The following is an 18,876-nucleotide window of genomic DNA, read 5'->3' as shown; positions in this document are numbered from 1 at the left end:
GGGCCCCTGGGTTTGTGGGAGAAAAGAGCTGATCAGCAAGGGTGTTACTCTATTGTTATACCAAAACAGGGCACTGGAGCAAACGCTTGTTAAAATGCCAGTCCCATGGGCGGGGCTGGCACCGTGCCCCCTCCCTCCTCAGCAGACACCGGAGCCGGCCTACCCCACCTCTCCAGCGTTCCCACCACTTTCTTGTCCGTTTGCTTCCAGGGTCGTGTATCAGGATGGATTTTATGGTGCTGAGATTTATGTAAGTGCAGCCCTGGGGGAGGGGAGGGTGGGATCCAGCATTCTGTTTGTTTCTGTGAGAAGCCAGTGTCTCCCTCTCACCGTGCCACTCCCGTCCTTGAAGCCAATAGGGTGAGGGCACCGTGTCTGCCCAGGGCATTGCCATGCTGGGGACCCCAGCACAGCCCAGTCTGGTGGGCTGTGCTCATCAAGGGAGCAGCAAATGGCCCGCCCAGCAGCCTATGAGCTGAAGGCGTCTTCTGCGTTGGCAAGGCATTGTTTGATGGGAACAGTGGGAGACTCTCCCACATCCCTGACCTCACAAGGGTCAATGAGTGAGCCCCTGAGGATACCTGTGTCCAGGACAGAGGCCCCGAGAGAGACCAGGAGGCAGGGCGCCAGGGTGCCTGTGCTTCTTGATGGGGTCCTGTCACTTCCCCCTTTTATGGGGCTGAACATACTGGCTGGGAGCCCTCACTTACGGCCCCATCCCACGTTCCCAGCTGCGCTTCTGTCCTGGGTAGTTGCCCATCATTCAGCTATCTGCTCCTCTAAGGCCAGTGTGTCATCTGAGTTCATGTCCTCTTGGGCCATTTCTCCTTGACCCCTCCTGGTGTCCAGGATAGCATCCATAGTCAATCCCGGGCTCTCTAAGCCCATCCAAGTCAGGTGTCCCTGGCCTAATGGGAGGTCTGTGGGTACCTACTGTGTGCCAAGACCTATCACACAGCCAAATGTGTAATCGGTGCCTGCTAGTGTGTATAGCATATACAGATGTATGTATGAACAAATGAATGAATGAATGAACAGACAGCTCTGCCTCACTGACCTCTGTAGGTCTCAAACACCATTAGACTAAAAGCTAGGTACACTCAGGCCGGGCACCAGCTAGCTAAGGCCGGGAGACTGGCAGGGTCTGCAGTCCCTCCCAAGGCAGACACCCACAGGGTCTGTGTCTGCCCCAGCTTGGCCTTTTCCTGAGTGAGCCCCACTAAGTCCATCTGCCGTCTCTCCTCCCACTTACCTGCAGGGAGGCTATGCAGCCTACAGATACGCTCAGCCTGCGGCGGCAGCGGCAGCAGCCTACAGCGACAGGTAAGGCCGGGGACTGCTCTGGGCAGGGTAGGGAGAAGATGGATACGGTCCTTCCAGGGTTGGGCCCAGACAGACAGGAAGCCTAATCCACCAGTCAGGGGCTGGAGGTGCCTGTAGCTGGTGGGCACAGGGTCAAGCCAGGAGAGCAGGTCTGAGTGTGGCTTGGAGGGCCTTGAGCTGCTGGTGAATGGCTGGCTTCCATGCCTGGCTTCCGTCACTTCCTGCTCGCACAGCTGAGGAAGCTGTGGAGACCCCCAGTTATCAGGTGGCAGACAGCATCTCTGATTCCCAGCCCTGGGGGTCTAACACGTTACCGTCAGAGGCCCGTGGTGATCATAGGGAGCTTTAGCTTCTGCCCTAACAACCTGGTCCTTGTCAGTGCCGTCAGGTCTGAAACCCTCCAACTCAGAGTAGGAAAGGCAGATGTGCCCACCTCTGTCCTCTCATGGGATGGGATGAACCAGGCTGGGCAGTGTAGGCCATCTGGGAGCAGCCCGTCCACTGTGAGCTCCCCCAGAAGGCGCCCTGGATGGCTCTCTTTGTGTTGGGAGGCGGGGTATGTGCTCAAGTGCTCCCCTGTGGGGTGGCCTCGCCTACTGCCTTTTCCCTTGAGCGTTGGGCCTGGGGGCCCCTGGCCCTTCCTCCTGGTACTCCCCTCTTCTCCACCTCCTCATCAGGTGTGCGTGGTAGACCAGCCCCATGGCCTAGCCCTGTCCTTAAGGAGCCGAGATTTTCCTGCACAAATGAATAGGGTGAGAGGATGGTCACTGGGGGACACGGTGCCACCTCCTCGTGGGCAAGTCCCTGGTCCCTCCCCACTGGATCGTCCCTCTCCTCTCTCAAAACCCTCCCCAGCACTCTGTGCCTTCTAGGGATGGAAGTGTATCTTCTCGCTAGACAAGTTGTATGAGAACACCTTTCCCCACCACGTAGCACTGAGTAGAACATGTCAGCCATCATCAGGATGTGTGTATGGGTGTATGGGTGTATGGAGAGGGTGGCCTTTGGGTTCCAGAAACTTCCTCCCAGACCGGCAGGAACGACAGGCCGTGTGGGAGAGGGAGGGGGCCTTGTGGATGGGACCCCACTGGAGGATGCCCATTCGGTGTCTGGGAGGAGGAGGAAGGCCTGCTGCCATCCCTCACCTGTCCCCTCCCCCCACCTCTCCCTCCCACTCTCCTTCCCTTGCTCTGTCCTCAGTTATGGCAGAGTCTACGCAGCTGCCGACCCCTACCATCACACCATCGGGCCCGCGGCAACCTACAGCATTGGAACCATGGTAAGGAGGCTGGGCCCTCCCAGCCCTTGGCACCAGAACTGACAGTTGGGCACAGCACTGCAGCCGGGGCGGGCGGTGGGGCCCTTAGGAGAGAATCCGAGCCCCCTGACCAGTGCTTTGGTCCTGGTGACTGTGGAAGGGCCCTGGCCTGGATCTGAGTTGGAGGAAGGCACTTTGAGCAGTCAGCTCACCCTAACATTTGGTCCTCTGGGACGCACCCTAGTGTGCCTGACCTGTTTCTCTGAACCATACCCAAAGTCCCGTTGAGGCACCCTACGTTCCCACCACCAGGAAAACCCAAGAAACCAAACCAAGGCCATCTCTTCTCCCCAGCAGAGGCTCCCTAGGCCCCAGAGCTGTTTCTACAAGTCGGCCTCCCTCCCTCTCCTGCGGGTGTGTCCATGTCACTCCATCACTCCCAGTGCTGCAGGGCTTCTCACATTGGGGAAGGGAGCGAGGGCCATCCCCCGTTTCTCACCAAGCCCCCCATGCTGGACTCCTCACGGCTTCTGGGGAAAGAGTGCCTGCAGTGCCCCAGCCTCACCCCGTGGGCAGTGGGGTGAAGAGGGCAGGACAGGGGCGGGGTGCACCTCTGTGGGCGTGGCTGCCCCAGGTGCCAGCCAGCGTGTCTGTGTGTGTGTGTGTGTATGGCCAGCTGTCGACACTCTGCACCCCAGATCTACTTCCAGGGGACACCTACCTCCTGTGCCCACCCACCCCAACCCCCTGGGGGTGTTTATGTTGGTTTTTAGCTAGCTTGGCATCCAGCATCAAAGATGAAAACATTTTGGGGGAAGTAAGGAGGAGGAGGAGGCGCGGAGGCAGTGTGGATGCTTCCTTCCATCTCCCTTGGTTTTGATGACTCCCTCCCAATTTTTGACTTTTTTGATTCTTAACAGATCTCAGACCTCCCCAGCAGCCTGCAGTGACTGCTGGCAGCCACAGGGCGCAGACCGGGGGGGGGGGGAAACAAGGCAGCCCCTCCCAGAAGGAGCCCCCAATACCATGGCTCGAAGGCCCTCAGTGCAGCTGCTAGCTAAAAGTTTTCATTAATGCACAGAGGGTTCCCTCTTGTGTTTTCACTTTTTTATTTTTGAGATTTTTCTATTTTTCCCCCCAACTTTTCTTCTCTGGCACTTGCCATTTTCTTTTCTGATGAAACTGATGGATGGGTGGGTGGGTGGGCGGGAGGGAGGCTCCCTCTGAGCATTCCCCGACGGGGACAGCCCAGCGGCGTGGGAGACAAGAGCACCCAGAACCCATGTCCCCCCCGTCAGGCCACAGGGCCAGACCCAGGAGGACCCAGTGAGCCCCCAAAGAGGAAGCACCTGGAGCTGTACCTGATACGCGTGCCTTCCCCCATACCCACCAGTGAAGCCAGCCTCGGTGGCCCCAGGCTCTCGAGCACAGACTTGGGAACCCCATAAGGAGGTCCCTGCACCCTCTCCAGGTGTCCTGTGCTGTCCCACCAAGGAGAGGGACACTCACACTCAGACCTCCCTCCGCACAAGGATGGGGAGGGGTCAGTAAAGGGCCAGGCTTGAGCACAGAGAAGTGGCCCAGACGCAACTCAAAGACTTGTGACCCAGAGAGCTGCTGGCGGAAGTCCTGGAGCGCCCCCTGCTGGCCCTGAGACCACCAGCACATCAGAGATAGGCGGAGCCCCTCCTGCTGCCATAACAACCCGCCCCCTTCTCCCCAAGGAATGTAATAAGGGGGAAAGAAAACGGGACTTAGCTATTTCTCTTTTTGTTTTTCCTTGTTTTTTTTTTTTTCCTTTTTGCTTTTTTCCCCCCTCTACCAAAAGGCGGTACTGATTGGCTGTTTTTCATCTTTGATGTTGCAGGCTAGCCTCTGCCGAGGAGGGTACAGCCGCTTCACCCCCTACTAGCAAGAGACCCAGCCCCTAACAGCATTCACACTGACTGCCTAGTCAAACCAAACCCAACAGTCCAAACCAGGCACAGCCACCAGGAAGACAGTGCACCCCTCCCGGTCAGCGACACGCACCGCTGACCCTCCGCGACTCTAAAATCCATAGATTTTTATCTCCAGCCAGCTGGGCTCCCCACCCCACCCGTGATGGCGTGTGTGTCTTTGACCCTGGTTTTTCCTGTATGTCTGAAACCTTGGTTTCCTATATTGACTTTGTTGATGTTGTACTACCCAAGCCATTTCAGGTACGGTATGCACATCGTGGGGGGCCAGGCTGGGGCAGGAGACCAAGGCAGCTCTCCCCTCCGAGACTAGCAATTGCTCCTTTCGAGGGGGTCGCTTACGTTTTCTGGCCACCTGGGCTCCCTAGAGCTCCAGAAATGTCTGGTGGGGCCAACTCTTAAAGCCACCACAGCCAGCCCTATGCCACGGCCCGCTGCTTCCCCAGTGTGCAGGCCCTGATGCAGGGAGGGAGGCCTCAGGCGTCCCATCGTGGTTTCTTCCAGCCCGACAGCACGCCTGTCCATCACCCAGCTAACCACAGGAGCACCCACCTCCTGCTCCTCATCCCCCTCAGCTGAAACCAATGTTTTTAATTAAAATTGTATTGCTGACATGTCCTGCCGAAATAGTCACAAACACGTCACGTGGTGTGCAAACTGCCGTGGTCACACCAGTCTCTGCGACTCCTTAGCACTGCTGCTGTGAGACAGAAAGACACGACCCTGCCTCTCCCGAGGGGGCACCTTAGCACCACCTGGGACAGAGGCCAGGCCATCTTTGCACTGGGTATTTGTCCCAGAGTCACAACCCCGCCCTCCCTGTCCCCAGGCTCCAACATATCTTTATCAGGGTATATTTCAGAAGGGAGGGGGTCCTCAACAGGGAGCAGGTGAGGGGCAAAGAACTGTCCTGGCTCAGGCCTTCCCAGCAAGCACCTGTGTCAGCTCCCTAAGTGAGCCCTGTTCCTGCCAGCCCCGCTGCAGAAAGGCCACTTGCGGGGCACTGTGGCCCTCAGGTCTCACCCTTCTCTGCCCTATGACCCGCCCAGCCTAGAGCATAGAGCTCCTGAGGAGATGCAGGCTGGGACCTGAGATGGAACCCAGCCCCGGGGAGCTGCTGGCCCACCTGGGAGAAGTTGGCACAACAGGCGAGGTTCTTTCCTGGGGCTGGCCCGGGGTCTGCATATCTGCACCTCTGAGACAGGAAAAAGTAGCTTTGGGCTGTCAGTGTGCCACGGCTCGGGGGTAAGGGTTCCCTGCCAGCCAGGGCTGAGGTCTGGCTGCCCGTCAGGCCCTCACTATGGAGGAGGCCCTGGTCCCTCGCCTCCCACTTCCGTCACCATGGTCTGCAGCCGTCTTGGGCCCACGCTGGCCCAGCGATTTCACTACTCCCCACCCGGCCTGGTCCTCCTTCTCTGGCCAGGCCCTGCCCTGATGCAGCTCTCTCCCAGCCCCAGGTGGCTCCTCCCAGCCAGGTCCACTGTGGCTTCCTCCATTCCACTCTCCCAAGCTGCCCAGGCTCCACCCTGGCCCCCATCTGTTTACGCAGAAGTCCACCCACACTCAGCCCTGGAAGACGCAGATCCCAGAACCTGGGGGTCAGGTGTGGGGGTGCCAGGACTTTAGGCCAGGCCCTGTGCCATGCCGTCCTGTCACCCTCACAACATGCCTGTGTCTGCTCCTGAGAAGCTGCAAGTCCTGCCTTTCTGTTTTTGTTGTAGTGAAACCTTCCACCGTTTTCTTCTCGGACCATGAAGGGCAAAAACAAAAAAACAAAAAAAATCACAAAACAAAAAACAAAACAAAAAAAGATGTTAAGATCCAAGCAACAACAATACAAAAAAACAACCAAATCAAGAGGCATCCAACCAAGTCCAAGTCCCGCGTCCTGGCCGCACAACCCGCACCGAGGGAGCACGTCGGCAGGGGGTGCTGTGGAGCGCGGCCCCAGGGACAGGATGGCCCCTACCGCGTCCCTCGCCCCTTCCCAGGCTGGCAGCGCTGTGGGGATGCACCTCCTCCGTCTCACGCAGTGGGGGAGTTAGGGGAGCGGGGGCCTCCCTCGAGTGGTCCGTGGGGGGCTCCGTTTTCTATCCAGTCTTCCTTTCCCGGCCCCCACTCCCAAGGCAGTGTGGGGCCCACCGGTGGAGCAGGCCCTGGGCCTGAGCAGGGAAGAGCTGGCGAGCAGGACTTGACCTTTGATGCCCGCAGTGCCAGTGGAGGGGCCCGCGGGGCGGGGGGTGGGGGGGCGGGTGGCTTTCATCCCAGGGGCTCCGCTGAGCTCCGTCACCCTTGTGTCGCGTCCTCTGCGTCCCACCTCCTGCACGCCTGGCAGCTCCGCCCGTGCCCTCAGCCTGGCAAGGACACTGTCCGACCAGCAGTCCCGGGGCCGACTCCAACAGAAAAGGGCTGACGCGACTCCAGAATTCAGGGCGCCCCACGCCCCCCCACAAGGGAACAAAGGCGGCCCAGCCGGCCAGGATCCACTCCTCACTCCTCCAAGCTTGGACAGGCGGGGCCCTGGGGCCTAGGACTTGCTCTCGTGGGCCACCTCTCCCTCCCTTTCTGGAGGAGGCCCTGGGCCTGCGTGGGAGTGAAGGCTGACCTCGTGCTGCCTGCTGGGGCCCAGCCCTCCCTGCGACTCCCCTGCAGCCCAGTCCTGCACGGGAGCACAGAGCCAGGGACAGGCCACCACCCGGCTGCACGGCGAGGTTGGGAGTCACGGTGCTACGGGTCTGGAAGGCCCCAGCCTGCAGGGACCCACGGGAAGAGCAAGGGATGGGGGAAGGCCTGGGTCAGTCCCACTGCAGGGGGGCGGTCGGCCCGCAGCCCTCCCCTGCCCCCTGGGCAGGGGTGGAGGTGGCAGGAACAGCGGGGGAAGCAGAGCTACCCACAGAGCCGCGGAGGGCAGACGGCAGGGAGGAGCCCTGGTGAGGCCGGGAGAGCTGGAGTGGGGAAGCAGCAAAAAAACACACAAAAAAACAGGCTCCCAACATGGCTCCACTGTCTCATGAAACGTCAAAAATTAAAAAATACACCTCACTTTATATTCAGCATCAGCTACTGAAGCTCTCGAAATGGAATCCTCCTTTTCTATTCCTGTTGTACATAGCCCCGCCCGCCCCCAGCTCTGTCCTCCGCCCCTCTGCTGGTCCGGACCCTTTTCTTGCAGCAGCTGGAACCTCCCCCGGACCCAGACCCCCAGGACTGCAGCCGAGCCCTAGGCTTCCTTTCTTACCATTCTGTATGCTTCCAAGGTGTGACCATTCAGATTAACAGTATTATTATTAAGATTATTAATAAAGATTTCTTTCTTCAAACCAGGACAACTCTTTATGATTTGGCAGCTCCCGGGCACCGCGGGTGGAGGGTGCCCGAAGACCAGGGCGCAGGGTGGGGCCAGGACAGGACGAAGCCCCATCCCCGCCCGAAGCCAGGTGGCCATGGGCGAGTCAGAAGTCCCTTCTAGGCAAGAGACTTTGAAGTCCCCATCCTCCCGGCCAGACTGGTCCTCTACACCTGCCCCAGGACAGACTGGACAGGTGGAAGCTCATGTGAGCTGGCCTTGATGCCCCCGTGGGCTCCGAAGTCGAGGCTGGCCTCAGTGCCTCTCCTGGTCACTGCACAGTGTGACTTCACTGGAGCAGAGTGCACCCAGGAGGCAGAAGAGTTAGACCACGTGACCCCACAGCTATCCCACAGCTGTGCCTGGCCAACTGAATGCAAGCAAGGGACAGAGCTGGGAAGGTGGGGGACGTGAACGGCTGTAGAGGCATATGGGGCTGGCACTCAGTCTGGTTCTGCAGCTGTGGTTGGGTCGGAGCCGTACACCCATGAGGAGCCATGTTACTTAAGGTAAACCCATGTCTCAGCTCCGTTCCAAGTCCTCACTCCTGAGAGTGGGCAGAAGCCAAAGCAGAGCTGAAAGGGGTCACTGAGGAGCGTGAGGAGGGGAAGGGAAGGGGGACGGCAAGACCCAAGCGGAGAGCTCAGGAGCCTGGGCCGGGTGCTGGACGGGAGCGGCAGTTCAAGACCGAGCGGTGCTGCCCACATCCATCCCACCAAGACTCGACTTCATTTTTCACAATGTCGGAGAATTTATTTCAGAGTGATTACACCCAGCAGAGGGGCGCAGGCGTAAATGCCGCATATTCATTTTCCTGCTCGTTGTGGGTTGGGGCCCTTGCTCTCGGGAGTGGGTGGTGTGATTCTGCTGCACGCTACGCTCTGCTAAGCCCCTTACTCCTAATTGCTTGCTCACCAGACTGTGAGAAAATAATTGCCACTATAAATTCTCCCTCCTCCTCTGCATAAACTATTTGGGGGAACCAGCACTTTAAAAAGATTTCATGAAATACGGGCAGCGGGATATTCACACTGCACACCTGTCCGCCGACTCCCACCGCTGAGAACACAGGGCACAGGCCAGGAGCCCCCCACCCAGTTGCCCTGGCTCAGAATGCGGGGGAGAGGTTCAGAGGGTTCCAGGGAACCTTCACGACTGAAAAAATAGTCAAGTGAGTAGCTCCAGGCAGAAGCGCCTCGCATTCAACCCACCCCACCCCAGAACCATCCACGACTGTTCCCAACTGGAGCCATCAGCAGAGGGAACTTTCTGCCCCATATCCTCAGCAAACTTATTTCTCCTGAGACCAAGAGCTGCTGTCTGGGCCACAGGCGAGACATGGAAGAATGTCCCCAATTAGAAAAAAGTTGAACCCCTTAATCCCAGGGCACAGGAGCACCCAGGAGAGCAGAAAGATGGAGAGAGGCAGGTGATTCCCAGGCAAGTCCGACACCCCAGGATGCAGGAACGAGTGTGGCTGGACTGCCACTTGGCGGCCTCTCCCCTCACTACACAGCAAGAGAGCCCGCGGATGCCACCCTTAGGTGTGACCTCGAGCTGGAGTCATGGAACTTCCTGGACCTCAGCATCACCCCACATCATGCAGCACAGAAAGGAACAGAAGGAATGGGCAGGTAACCCCACCATTGGCCCACGTGGCCTGGGCGTGAAACCCCCAAGGTTGAGACTTCAGGCCTTGGACCCTGTCAAAGGATCACAACAGACCCCGCCCACACAGGTGCTCTGGGGAGAGCCAGGAGACTAGCAGGACAACCTCAGGCTGTGAAGTAACCCAAGGCCATGGGGTCTGGAGACCAGCTCAGGAAGCCCCCAGGGCGGCCAAGGTGTCAGCAGGGAGCTGTGTGGCTGCAGAGGCCTGGGCAGAGTGGGAAGGAGGGCAGAGACGCTAAGGGACAGAGGAAGGGGCCTGGGGCAGAGGGGCCCTGGCTCCTGCATGCCTCCATGCACCTGTACCAACGCCTACCCAAGGGGCCAACCAGGAGGGCGCCCCAGTCCTTGGGCAAGGCTGAGAAGGAAGGATGTGAAGGAACAAGAGGACTGGAAGAGCCCCCGCAGGGTCCCGAATCTCCCACATAGGCTGCGGGCTAGGCTGGAGTCAGGAGCAGGGTGCCGCTTTCCTGACTGGCCTTAGCTGGAGCCTAAGGGCGGCTGCCCGGGAGCCCACGGCCTCTCACTGGACACTGGCAGGGCAGGGCCCACATGCACAGCCTAAGGGCGGCTGCCCGGGAGCCCTCGGCCTCTCACTGGACACTGGCAGGGCAGGGCCCACATGCACGCTGTAGGCACGCGGGAAAGCCTCAGCACAAGCTCTCCCGCGTGCCTACAGCGTGGAAGAGAAGCAGCAGAGCTGGAGCTGACAAGCGCGCTCCAGAAATGACTTCAGGCTCACAGGGACAGTACGTTGCCAACCTGGAAATGCGAGGTGGTCTGGATTGCAGCTGGCCCACCCTGCAAAGGTGGTGCGATGCCAGCCCCAGCCTGCCTCTGAGTTCCAATCCGAAGGGGAAGAGGGTCTTTGGCCTCCCAGGGCACCACCTCCCGCCACCCGCAGGCAGCCTGCTGTTTCTGCCCCCACCCTCCGTGGGCCACCACGACTCAGTCGTCATCCTGGGAACGCCTGTTGGGCCGGCTCCACAATTTAAGCTCCTGACTGCTTGATCTGCAGGGGGAAAAGGTCACCCTTCTCAGCATCAACATATTTCAGCCTATCAGGAAATACCCTTTATGGATTTTCTGGACTAAACTTCCCAGATCCTTCCATTTTTACCTGGGAACCATATACTGTGGAGAGGGATCAGACAAATACAGGGCTCGTTCATTTATCTTGGAATCAACTCTGCAAACTGACTTCTTGGTCCTCCGATGACCTGTTTCCCACGGAAAAGCCAGGGGACCCAGCGTCCTGAGGAGCAAGGTCTTCTACCCCAGCCCTCAGGGCCTGGGACTTGCAGCCACTGCCCGTACTTGGTGGCCCCAGCACAGGCCCCAGGTAGCCAGCCAGGAAGGACCTCAGCCCAAAGGCAGGAGACAGCTGTGCTTTAATGTCCGCTCACGCAGGGGCTGAGTAGAGCAGGGCCACCCTGCCCCACTCAGCCTGAGGTACCAGAAGCCCCTCCTTGGGGACAGGCTCCACCAGGAACTCCACACGACCATCCTGGCCATCCGCAGTGGCATCCACCAGCAGGTCCACTATCCGGTACTGGTTGGCAAAAGCCAGGCCCAGGAACATGGGCTTCTCTGGCCTTGACGGCTCCCTGCCGGGAAAGTCACCTCTTGCCATTCCCTGGCAGTGGACTCGGAAGCAGCGGACTTGGGAAAGGAGGTAGGACCAGTGCAGGGTACAGCTGAGCTGGAGTCGGGCAGGGGAGCCCTCTGTCTCAGAGGCAGCCTGCTGCCAGCGGACACGAGAAACGGTGATGGCCTGCACCTGGGGCAGTGGAGTCAGCAGGCTAACGGCATCCACCACCTGACGAGGGAGAGAAGGCTCAGCACAGCCAGTCCAGGGCACAGGAGAGGCCACCCCTACCCACACACTTCCACTCCTGACTCCTTCCAATTCCCCACTAAACCGAAAAAGGAAGCAGCCTCCAGGCAGCCGTCCAACCCCTCTCCCGCTAGAAGGACTTCACAGCCTGAGCCCTTCCGGGGACATGTCACCTGGATCTCTCCTAGGCGACAGACGAAGCTCTCCTCCTCCCGGGTGCCCGGCGGCCGTGAGAAGCTAATGAAGAGGTCCTGCAGAAGGCACCCGCGCAGGCTCACCTCATAGCAGCTAGGAGAGGAGGACAGGCTGGCCACAGGCTCGGTTCAGGGGCTTCGAGGCCAGCTGTCAGAGGCCCAAGCCACAGCAGCAGGGAGATCATCCCGGAACATCCCCCAGGTCAGGGCAATGGCCAGGCCTAAGGCAGGCTCCCAGCGAGCTGCCCCAAATCCAGGAGGCCAGCCCAGGGCCCCCCCATCCTTCTAGTTCTGAGGTTTCTCAGTAAGGGGACCCTCACTCCGCAGGTCCCCTCCTCAGTGTGGCCATCCCCTGCTGGCCACGCCACAGGAGAAAGACAGACTTACCGCTGGACCCAGCCCCCGCTCAGCGGCTGACCACAGCGGCCTGCCCATCTGGCCAGCTTGGTGGGGGGCAGCCGGAGGGGTCGAGGGCTGTGTCTTGAGCTTGTTTCTGCTGGAAGAGGAGACGGGGAACTTGAGAAAGGAGAATCTCCAAGGAAAAGGCACTGGGAGGGACCACCGAGGGAGCCTGGGAGTCCAGAGAAGACCCCCTGGTCTCACTCATCCTAGCTTCCTCCAACTTGCCATGGCCTTGACCCCGTTTACATGCTCCCCGCAATGCCATGGCCAGCAGGAAGCCCACGTGCAACTTGGAGCTCTGTGGAACCCACGTCCAACCCGCACAGGAGCTGCCACTGCCCGGTGAGGTCACAGGGCAGAGACTGTGGCTGAGAAGTGACTCCGCCCTGTCCAGGCCTTGACCGCAAGCTGTTCTGACTTTAGCCAAGGCAGGATCTGCCCCCACACTGGCCACACCAGCTCCCCCGACACCCCGTGAGCCTTCCCACCATTCTCTCCCAAAACTCTCCCCCAGAGAAGACATGGGGTCCCCATGTCCTCACCATTCAACACTGAGATGCCACCGATGTGACAGCTGCCAGCATCCTCTGTGGTCAGCTCCAAAGCAACCCTGACATCCGTAGGCCCCTCAAGCTTATATACCAGAGACAGGAAAAGTTTGGGTGGCACCGGGACCTGCAGGGAAAATAACCTGGACAAGAAAGATCCCACGATGAGACGCCACGGAGAAACTCTAGAAACTCCGCTGAGAAATGGAGCCAGCTTCAAATCCACTCAGAGCCTCTCCCTCCAGGAGCAGGGAGTCTGCACAGCAGAAGCTTCCTCGTGCTGGTCCTGCCCACAGCTAGAGGACAGGTCTTCCCCCAGGTCAGATTTTTCAAGGGCTGAGAAAACCTCAGTTCTGAAGTACTACTTGATGCCACTCCTGTGAGGCATCTAAAGTGGGCAAACTCACACCCGCAGAGTGTAAGGGCCATTGTGGGGCTGGAGCCGGGGGTGGGCGTGCTTATTCAGGGGGTAAGGTTTCCGTTTTCTAGATGACAAAGCTCTAGAGACCTGCTGCCCAGCAACATACATACAGTGAACCCTCTCGTGCTACACACTTAAACATGGCGAATTTTGTGTTGTGTGTTTTTGACCACAACTTAAAAGCCAATCTGGGTCTGTCCTCTGTCCTCACTCTAGCCCAGTTCCACGACTACTACGGACGACAGGAGAAGCTGGTAGGCCCCACATTCCCCCATCACTCACCCACCTCACGGCCACATTTCCAACCTCAGGCGGGATCGCCCCCCGGAGAAGCAGGGAGCTGCCCCCGTGCCAGGCGTCCGCCAGACAGCAGTGCGTCTTCACCCAGCCCTGTCCATGCCCTCCCAGCCTGTGTTCACCAAACAAGGGCTGGATCTCCTGGGCACTTGGGTGGTACCAGGGCCCCACCGCCTCCTCCTGAACAAAAGGGCAGAATGGGGGCTCAGTGGAGGCCAGCAGAGCAGGTGGGAGTGACAGGGAAGGCAAGGCCGCCATTGTTCCTGCTGGCACCCCCAAGGCCCCTCCGCCCCAGCTGAGGCCAGAGGACAGACAGAGGGAAGGCAGCCCCTCTGCCACCATGCGGCACCTTCCCCGCCCCGTTCACCTGGCCATAGTAGACTCGTCGTGTTCCCATGCCCAGGCAGAAGGTCGTGACAAAGGGCAAGGCGCAGATGCTATGTGTGGGCAGATGGCGCTCCAGCAGCCGCCAGAACCTGCCGGTCAGACACATGCAGGCACAGCTTAGGCCAGAGCAAAGGGGCCTCTGCTGTCCCTTGAACACTCTGGTTGAAACTCGAGGTTTTCCTGCACCCTCCAAGACAGGCCTTCTGGAATGACTCTCCCAGCAACGGACATGCCAGAGATGCCGGTCTGCGGGAAGTAGTCACTTGGGGTTGGTTCCCTACCTGGGAGCAGCCAGAGAGGCTAGTTTCTCCACCCTCATCCTCCCTCAGCCACCCCCCTGATAGAAGCATCACTGGAGAGCAAGAACATGAGCTACCGTGACCAGACGCCAGAGAAACCACCAAGATGCCCCCCTCCTGTCAGCCCGCACTAAGCGCCAAGGACGGCAGGACTCACTTGTCCTGGTTCTGGAGGAAATCTGTCTTCTCCAAACACTCGTACACCCAGCCAGGGGCAAACAGAGCCGCAGAGAACCCATGCTTTCGGATTAGCTCCAGCGACTGGGGAGACAGGGGAGTCAGGGAGATGCCTCCCACCCCAGCAATGCTGAGCACACCAGGGCCACAGTCAGATCCAGACAGGCTCCTGGACACCAGCAACACAGTGGGGCAGGGTCGGTTCTCGGAAAGGGGAGGCGGAAACTGTCCACACCCCAACTGCCACGACACATGGGGGCCTGTGGGCTACATCTCCTGTAGTTCCTCAAGCCGGCAGAAGAGGGCGCAGGAGAGGCGCTGTCCCATCTCCCTCTCACATACACCTCGCATTAAATCATCAAAATCGCAGGGGGTAAAGAGAATCTTCAGTTATTGGATTAACTTATTCATTTGAAGCATAATTAATGACTGAGAACACCTCAGTGGCTCCAGGAGTGGGCAGGACTGACAGGCCAGGAGACAGATGGATCCCCGTTCATCCCACACCAGGGACCTCGGGCCCCAGCACTTGCCTCCTTGCTCAGTGCTGACGTGACCTGCCTTGCCAGAAAACTCTCACTTCTCATTACACTGATAGTTTCCAAACCCTGAGCTTCATGAGAGAAGCGCTGCAGGACCCCTCTGCCTCCCCTACGTCCATCCTGGTGGGGTACAGGTTAGTTCAGCACTCGTCAAAGAATGCAGTCCAGAAAGGAAGCTGAAGCTAGCTAGACATGAGACAGCCACTGAAACAGGACACTTTTGTCCACTAACACCCGACATAAAAATATAGCATCTGATTGTAGAAATGACCAGAAGTGAGGATTTTAGTTGGGACACAGTTTGGCCTCGGGGCAGGATACTGTTTCTCGGTGCCTCGGTTTCCCCACTCTGGGAAGAACAGCTGCCACCTGTCTTTCCCTCGAGGTACCGATGGGAACAGGTCAAGGAAATGAGGCCAAGGAAACCAGGCCAGGGAAGGCACGCAGGCCACTGGCCCTCTGGCACAGAGGCCACCACCCACCTTGTCAGTGTCAAATCGGCCTCCGACCACGTTCCCCCGAGCAAATACGTCCACGCCCACATACACATCAGCCAGGCGCTCCCCAGCCTGGCCCAGCATCCGCTCCAGGTGCTCCTCCCGCCAGTTGTAGTTGGTGAAGAAGCCATCACAGGAGTCAAAGAAGACCCTGAGAGGTAGCAAGGACCTGCCGTGAGGCCTGGGCCCAGAGATGTGGGGCCACCCCACAGTCCACCTTCCCCACACCCCCCCACCCCTAGTGCTCAGAGCCACTCAACACGCAGGCTGGGGGCTGCCTCCAGGACCCCAGATGGAGCCTGCCACCAAAGAGCAGAGGCCATTCCACAGGCCGTTGCCTGTAACTCTGGGCACAGCGCTGGGATAATTAGGCACTAATGGTATCTGCTGATGACACCATTAGTAGATAACTCTTTGCATTCTGCCTCTTCCCTCTTTTTGCCCAAAGCAGTCCTACACATGCTGCTTCCATGAGGCACCCAGCACCCACTCCCTTGTGGCACCTGCCCTGCAAGCTCACCTGTTCTGCTCATTGAGTTCATCTTGCCATTTGAGCTGCCCACTCTGTACCACACTGTCATACCAGAGCACCAGGCCCCCTGGGACCTGCTGATGAAGCTGCGCAGTCAGGTACTGAAGGAAGCGAGGTGTGTTGCCCACGGCAGTCGGCTGGGGGAGAGGAACGAGGATGAGACCCTGAATGAGGGTCCATCTGTCGTGAGAAGCATCCAGCACAGGACAGACAGAAGAACACAAGAGTAAACAGATGCACAAAGTCACAGTCCTGAAAGCCCCTCCACCCCACGGTCACCAAGAGAAGGGTCTAGCCAAATGCACTACTTTTCTTTCTTGCTGCCGCAGCAAGGGCATAAACACAGAAGTCAGGAAAGACAGGATGCCCTGAAAGGGGAGGGCGGTCATGAGAAGGAAGCCACACGCCCAGCTCAAGCCAAGCAGAGGTGGGGAAAAGGAAGGGTATGGTCACCCTGCAGGAGCCCAGTCAAGCACACTTTTATTTACCACACCATGAAGTAAATAAAATTTCAGAGTCAGCTCTGTTTGGGAGGTGAGAAATGACTCCTACTGTTGTAACTTGCAGCCCAGGTGCAGGGCAAAGTGAGGCCAAGGAAAGGGGTAAAGGTGGAAGGCATAGCCACAAGGAGCTGGGGGAGTGTGTGCCGAGCACTCACACTCAGCGAGTTCTCGATGTTGATCAGCCAGCCGTCGAAATGAAAAAACTGAGCGATCTGGACCAGCCGGTCAGCCACTGCCTGGTACGAGTGCTCGTCCCCAGCCAGGAAAGCTTCGCAGAGCTTACCCCCTTCATTCCACTCCGTGATGAAAGTCCCTGCGAGGACAAGGGAGAAACAAGGTCAGCTGCAGGAATCACTTGCCCTCTGACTCAGTGGTTTGCAAAGTGGGGTTCTTGGACCAACAGCATCAGTGTCCCCTGAAAACTTGGTAGACAGCAATATTCTTGGGCCCCTCCCCAGTTATCTAGTGAATCAGACATGCTGGGGGCGGGAACAGCAATCACAGTTATGGAGTCCACACGTGATTTGGATTCAGGCTAAAGCTTGAGTACTATTCTCACCCAGGGTTGGCACACCATGGCCCTTGAGCCAAAGCCAGCTGCCACCTGTGTCTGTATTACAATTTTGTTGTAACACAATCTTGCCTGTTTGTTTACCTGCTTCCATGCTAGTAGTTACCACAGTGACCCAGTGGCCCACAAAGTTGAAAACATTCACTATTGGGTCCTTTCCAGAAAAAGTCCATCCTAAGCTATGGAGGCAGCCCCCTACAAGGAGCTCCACTCACTGAGGAGCAGATAAAGCTCGAGCCTTTTAATCACTGGGTCACCGGACGGGTGTACTAAGGAGTCTGGATGAGGTGGAGACAAGTCCTCTGCTCTTACCCAGCACGCAGACCCCGTGCCTGTGGGCGATGTTGGTCCAGCCTACGGGAGGGATGGTGACGGTGTGATGGCTGAAGTACACGAAGATGTCAATGTACTGCCAGTGGTAGAAGGAATAGGGGTTCTGCACCACTGAACCCTGAATAAACCTGGGAAAGAAACAGAACAAAGTCAGGTCCCAGGAAACAGAAACAACAACCTCAAGGAGAAAAGAGGGCAACCCCAAAGGCGGGTTCTCTAGTTCCAGTCAGCCAACTCTCACTAAAAGTCTGCTGTATCCAGATACCACTCAGGTAGAGAGAGGTGGGAACAAGCCACCATTCTTGCTGCCAGAAGGAAAACGTTTTTATCAGGTCTTTGCCTTGGCTCCGGATGGACCTAGTATTCTTAGCCTCAGTGAGTAATAGATGAACGAAGGAGAAAAAGAGGGAAAACAGAGGGCTCGTATCAAAGCTCCTAGTCTCTGGCTTCCCGATCTATTCAGAGATGTAAGCGGTCTCTTAGGACACCATTCCCTGCATGTGAAGGTCGAGACTTGACAGCCATGTGAGCTGTGCCCAAGGTTTCATCTCTGCCTCTGTCTCTACTTTAATGGCTACCTCTGAGTCAAGCCCACCTGTCAGTCACAGTATCCAAGATTGTTTTACGGGCGTTTAAAAGCTCTAAACTGGCTCCACAGCAACTCTGGATGGAGTAGGTGGGAGAGGGTGGGGCGTGTGGCAGAAGCATCAGAAGCCAGAGCCAAGTGACCTAGAACAGCATCAGAGCTCAAGTAAAGAAGGTTATGAAAACAAGCAGGTGAAGAAATGAGGTTCTGGGCCAGACTGTGCAAAGAGGATGCCCTACTGGCTTCAAGTGGAGGAATCAAATCGTCTGAGAGCTGAAAGGGACATGAGTTGTCACCTAACCCAGTCCTCTCTTTTCACAGATGAAACGCGAAGGCCTGCCTTTCCCTCCAGGCTAGTGCACAGTCCGGTCTAGACGCCTGTCTCCCGACCCCCCATCCCATGCTCCTTCTGCACGTGGCACTCTCCCCTGCCCCCCAGAGAAAAACAAGCCCCAGAAGCAGCGTGAAGGCCAGGTCCTCACTTGTCATCCAGATACCCGCCCATCATGTCGTGGCACAGCAAGGTCCGGGGCCTCAGGCTGCTCAGGGGGGGCTGGCGCCGCGCCAAGGGCTCCAGAGCCACGTTAAAGCCATCCTCCACGTGGGGCACCCAGGCCAAGAGCTCCTCCAGTGAAGAAAGGTAAAAGCTGACAGGTTTGGTAGTGTCCTTGTCATAATATCTAACTGGTCCAAGGAGGGAAACATTGAAGAATTAATGGCAATTATAATATTGATTTAAAAAAAAAACTTTGATGGTAACTGAGAAAACATGGGGAGGAGTGGGGGCAACATGCCCTGAAGCCCCAGGAGTGAAGATGGAAACAGTATTCAGAGCCTCAGTCTCCTCACCTGGCAAAGGATCCGGAGTAAAACTGACCACTTCTCGAAAGACTGCTTCTTCTTCATCTTCTTTGATTCTAAGCAAAGAGGGAGTTTTACATTTTAAAATAAATAAATAAAGGGTAAAGACCACTTAGAAGCAAATGGACTAAGTTTCACCTAGACATGGAGGGAGAGATGTCCTCTGGCTTATAGTCTCTAACATAAACTATAGAAACACAGCCGGGCTCGGTGGCTCAGCCTGTAATCCTGCGCTTTGGGAGACCGAGGTGAGTGGATTGCCTGAGCCCACGGGTTCGAGACCCGCCTGGGCAACTTGGCGAGATCTCATCTCTACAATAAATCAAAAAAATCAGG

The 18,876-nt window shown here is 57.7% G+C and overlaps 2 protein-coding genes across 2 annotated transcripts in view; one reads left to right on the top strand and one right to left on the bottom strand.

Moving 5' to 3' along the window:
* The window catches only part of RBFOX3 (RNA binding protein, fox-1 homolog 3), an 86,957-nt gene extending 81,806 nt beyond the window's left edge, over positions 1–5,151 (top strand). The window contains exons 9-12 of the mRNA XM_021707655.1: positions 211–250; positions 1,259–1,323; positions 2,524–2,602; positions 4,449–5,151. Of these exons, the coding sequence (XP_021563330.1) occupies positions 211–250; positions 1,259–1,323; positions 2,524–2,602; positions 4,449–4,493 (229 nt within the window). The 3' untranslated portion in view covers positions 4,494–5,151. The remainder of the gene's footprint in view (positions 1–210; positions 251–1,258; positions 1,324–2,523; positions 2,603–4,448) is intronic.
* A 5,644-nt stretch (positions 5,152–10,795) lies between these two features.
* ENGASE (endo-beta-N-acetylglucosaminidase) overlaps positions 10,796–18,876 on the bottom strand; it is a 10,434-nt gene continuing 2,353 nt past the window's right edge. The window contains exons 2-14 of the mRNA XM_008048305.1: positions 18,529–18,596; positions 18,162–18,363; positions 17,073–17,221; positions 16,345–16,502; positions 15,675–15,823; positions 15,140–15,305; positions 14,096–14,199; positions 13,620–13,728; positions 13,242–13,432; positions 12,529–12,677; positions 11,972–12,080; positions 11,564–11,678; positions 10,796–11,372 (exon numbers count right to left, since the gene is read on the bottom strand). Of these exons, the coding sequence (XP_008046496.1) occupies positions 10,956–11,372; positions 11,564–11,678; positions 11,972–12,080; positions 12,529–12,677; positions 13,242–13,432; positions 13,620–13,728; positions 14,096–14,199; positions 15,140–15,305; positions 15,675–15,823; positions 16,345–16,502; positions 17,073–17,221; positions 18,162–18,363; positions 18,529–18,596 (2,086 nt within the window). The 3' untranslated portion in view covers positions 10,796–10,955. The remainder of the gene's footprint in view (positions 11,373–11,563; positions 11,679–11,971; positions 12,081–12,528; positions 12,678–13,241; positions 13,433–13,619; positions 13,729–14,095; positions 14,200–15,139; positions 15,306–15,674; positions 15,824–16,344; positions 16,503–17,072; positions 17,222–18,161; positions 18,364–18,528; positions 18,597–18,876) is intronic.

This window comes from Carlito syrichta, unplaced genomic scaffold (assembly GCF_000164805.1).
Source record: "Carlito syrichta isolate Samal-C Ts95f unplaced genomic scaffold, Tarsius_syrichta-2.0.1 Scaffold123321, whole genome shotgun sequence".
In the NCBI taxonomy this organism is placed as follows: domain Eukaryota; kingdom Metazoa; phylum Chordata; class Mammalia; order Primates; family Tarsiidae; genus Carlito; species Carlito syrichta.
Note: the sequence above shows the minus strand (reverse complement) of the source record. Positions and strands in the feature narration are given on the sequence as shown.